Below are 3,498 nucleotides of genomic sequence, written 5' to 3' on the forward strand. Positions count from 1 at the left end.
GTGCGAGTGTGGGAGTGTGTGTATGTCTGTGTGTGGTGTGTGTGTGTCTGTGTGTGTGTGTCTGTGTGTGTGTGTGTGTGTTGGTGTGTGTGTGTGTGTGTGTGTGTGTGTGTGTGTGTGTGTGTGTGTGTGTGTGTGTGTGTGTGTGTGTGTGTGTGTGTGTGTGTGTGTGTGTGTGTGTGTGTGTGTCTGTGTGTGTGTGTGTCTGTCTCCATGTGTGTGTGTCTCCATGTGAGTGTGTGTCTGTGTGTGTGTGTGTGTGTCTGTCTGTGTGTGTGTGTGTGTGTGTGTGTGTGTGTGTGTGTGTGTGTGTGTGTTGTGTGTGTGTGTGTGTGTGTGTGTGTGTGTGTGTGTGTGTGTGTGTGTGTGTGTGTGTGTGTGTGTGTGTGTGTGTGTGTGTGTGTGTGTGTGTGTGTGTGTTTGTCTGTGTGTGGGCTGATTCCTGGGGGAGCCATCCTACAGGAGGCTGTGATACGACTTGTCAAGCGCAGGATATGAGTCCCTGGAGACGGGGGAGTCGGAGGGAGAGAGAGGGAAGACGGATGATGGAGGCGGAGGGTCTGAATGTGTGTGAGCGTCGGGGGACTCGGGGGTCCCTGCTGTTCGGGACACAAGCTGTCCAACAGTCAGAGGAGGGGGCCGTCAACACAAACAAAAGACAGTGATTTAACAAAGTGGGCTGTTAATGACGGCGCTGCGCCTCATGAAGTCATATGAACACAGACGAGGGGGGGGGCTGTTTAACGCTGATGCTGATACAGGAAACAGAGAAACTTTCAACGCAGGAAAATAAAGGAGAAACTGTTCAGATGCAAAACGGAAAGGTGTGAACAGGCCATCAGACTGTCCATAACATCCATCTGTTTGCAACTTATATCAATATTCCAATTACTGTATATAGACTATTCTGCACTATTATTATTATAATTATTAGTTGTATTGTGTTGCACTGTTCGTTGTCATAACTACACTGTAGCTAAGCACATAGGACAATAAAAGCCTTGAAATTCTTAAATATGAATAGTTTTTCATGGCCACTCAAAGTGAATAAGTGTGTGATTATTCTGCATTTAAGTGGATGAAGAGGATATCAAGTCCTAGATTCCTCTGAAAGACGATCAGTAAACCGTCAGATGCAAAAATAAAGATCTGAAGATATTAGTTTTTGTGTACAGTTTAAAACAAACGCTTTAAGAAGGCACAAAAAATGTCTTCCGCAAGCAACACTCCAATGGCTGATAGCTCCAGTACCGCGCGAGACATGTTTTCGATGGACGAGAGTGAAAATGGAACGCACACGCTATTTATTGTTTGTTTATATCACGGAGTCTGTTCTTCTTCTCTGTCTTCCGGTTGTTGCCTCTTTTGAATGACGAATACACACTACCGCCGCCTGCTGGTAAGGAGAGTTATTGCTACTCACGCATGCGCAGTTCGTACATGCTACTTGGCCGTCGGCTAAAGCCTTTGCGGTGTGTTCCAGTGCGACTGTTGGCCAAGAAGCAGGAGACGTGAGGCGACACAACAGTCGTGTTCCGTCGGGACGTGTTCTTTGGTGTCAGTTTGGTGTGTCAGGGCCTTAAGCTGCTCATCTATGAAAATCAATAGCCTACTGCTATATGTAACCATATATCGAGCCCGATCGTCGATTTCCAATAGCTTAATGTAATTGTTTGCCTGACTGGCCATTGTAATCGGGCTCTTTGAGCCGCCAAAAATCCACGGTTTTCTTAAATTTCTGATCGGATTGGCAAAAACTTCAGAATTTGTATTGACCGCCATTCAAATGACAGCGTTGTTTTCCCCCAAAAGTGGGCGGAGCCGTACTTGTTGCCCGGAAGTGACGCATTTGTTACTCTCATGTATACAACTATTTATTGTCTGTGGGAAGCACACAATGGAGATCATGCAGCTTTCCCGACATTGTGTCTGAGTCAGAAGGCTTAAAGTAATTCCACAAAAAAGGTGGAAGTCATTCTGGTGTTGGACTGTCAGTGGTCAGCCGGCATGTCAGGGCCTGCCTGGCTGATGATGGCCAGGTGGAGCACTGCCACTGACCTAACCTTTGTCAGCCAGTTTTCAGGGTAAAAAGTGCTGATGAAGGCCCTCCTAAACGTATCCCCTGACAGAGTGTACAGAGCCAGGTTAGAAAACGTGTTGACACCAGCCAGAGGCCTGGAGATAATATACACTGCATGCACGATGCGCTCCGTCATGCATGACGTCCTTCTAGTATCTATCCGCAAAATACGCAGGATGTGATAAGGCAGGAAGCACACCACAAACACCACCAGGATCAACACGGTCACGCGCCGCGCGCGCTTCCTGAACGGACTGGACGTGGAGAGCCCATTCGCTAACTGCTTCACGATACCGATGTAACACACGAATACTACCACAAGGGGGAGTAGAAATCCGATTGCAGTGAGCAGCCTGCCGTACCAGTGTAAGTCGGCAGGTATGGCGCTAGCAAAGTCCAAGCAGTAGGTCTTGTTGTTGCGTTTATCCAAGGATATCATCGTCAACATTGGTGTGACTTCGGCAGCAGTGATGATCCAGACGGCTGTGCACGCAACTATTCCCCAAACCTTCTGCTGCACCTGAGCGGCCCTCAGAGGCTGAATCACCACCACGTAACGGAAAACTGCGAGACACGTCAGGAAGAGGATGCTCCCGTACAGGTTGAAATGAAAACCAAAGCGCACAAAGCGGCACATGAAGTCACCGAGGGTCCACGATTCCCCGTTGCTGTAGTAGTAGACCAGGAAGGGCAGACTGAGCACGTAGAGGAGGTCCGTCAGCGCCAGGTTGACCATGATGATGCTGCTGCTCTTCCAGGGGCGCAGCTTCGTCAGGTAGATGCCAATGGCAGTGATGTTGCCCACCAGGCCCACCACAAAGATGACGCTGTAGCAGACAGGCAGGTAGTAGCGCTTCAGTTGGTCGACTATAGTGCAGTTGTGATGTTCTTCGTCGTCGAGGATGCTGGCTGGCATTGCTGACTTCTGTTGACTGTGAACATATTTTACAAACCACGTTACAATTATAAAAATGATTAGATTTTTTCTACAAAAACACAGCAACATTTTTCAAAATGTTCATTACATTTGGAAGGGCCTAGCATGGGCCAAAAGGGAACCACGATGTCCCTTTGATTTCGGAGCGGATCAGAACAATTTGACGAATATTTGAAATATTTAGACCTTAAGAAAAGGGCCTTGGTGAAGGTCTACTCTGCGCACTTCAAGTGCCCCTCTAGTGTTATTCGTTCTTTGGTACAAAAATATGCTTGATACATGAGATCAGAAATGTTGGTGACTAATCTCATAATCAACTAAAAGATCTAACTAACAAATCCCCTGTTAAAATTAATATGGTAAAAAAAAACAGGGACCTGCTTAATGCTCAACTTATTTTATCTGCTTTTCACCTATACTGAACAAAAATATATGATTAGACAGCATGATTATTTCACAGGTGTGCCTTAGGCTGGCCACA

At 46.9% G+C, this 3,498-nt stretch overlaps 1 protein-coding gene across 1 annotated transcript; it reads right to left on the bottom strand.

Annotated features, from left to right (window-relative positions):
* Nucleotides 1–1,991: 1,991 nt before the first annotated feature.
* On the bottom strand, nt 1,992–2,996 carry LOC104942522 (2-oxoglutarate receptor 1). Its single transcript, XM_010767748.1, has one exon. It carries the CDS (start codon nt 2,994–2,996, stop codon nt 1,992–1,994), a length of 1,005 nt encoding a protein of 334 aa, XP_010766050.1.
* Between the last annotated feature and the right edge of the window lie 502 nt (nt 2,997–3,498).

Source organism: Notothenia coriiceps, unplaced genomic scaffold (genome assembly GCF_000735185.1).
Source record: "Notothenia coriiceps isolate Sejong01 unplaced genomic scaffold, NC01 NC01_scaffold00004681, whole genome shotgun sequence".
Lineage (NCBI taxonomy): Eukaryota > Metazoa > Chordata > Actinopteri > Perciformes > Nototheniidae > Notothenia > Notothenia coriiceps.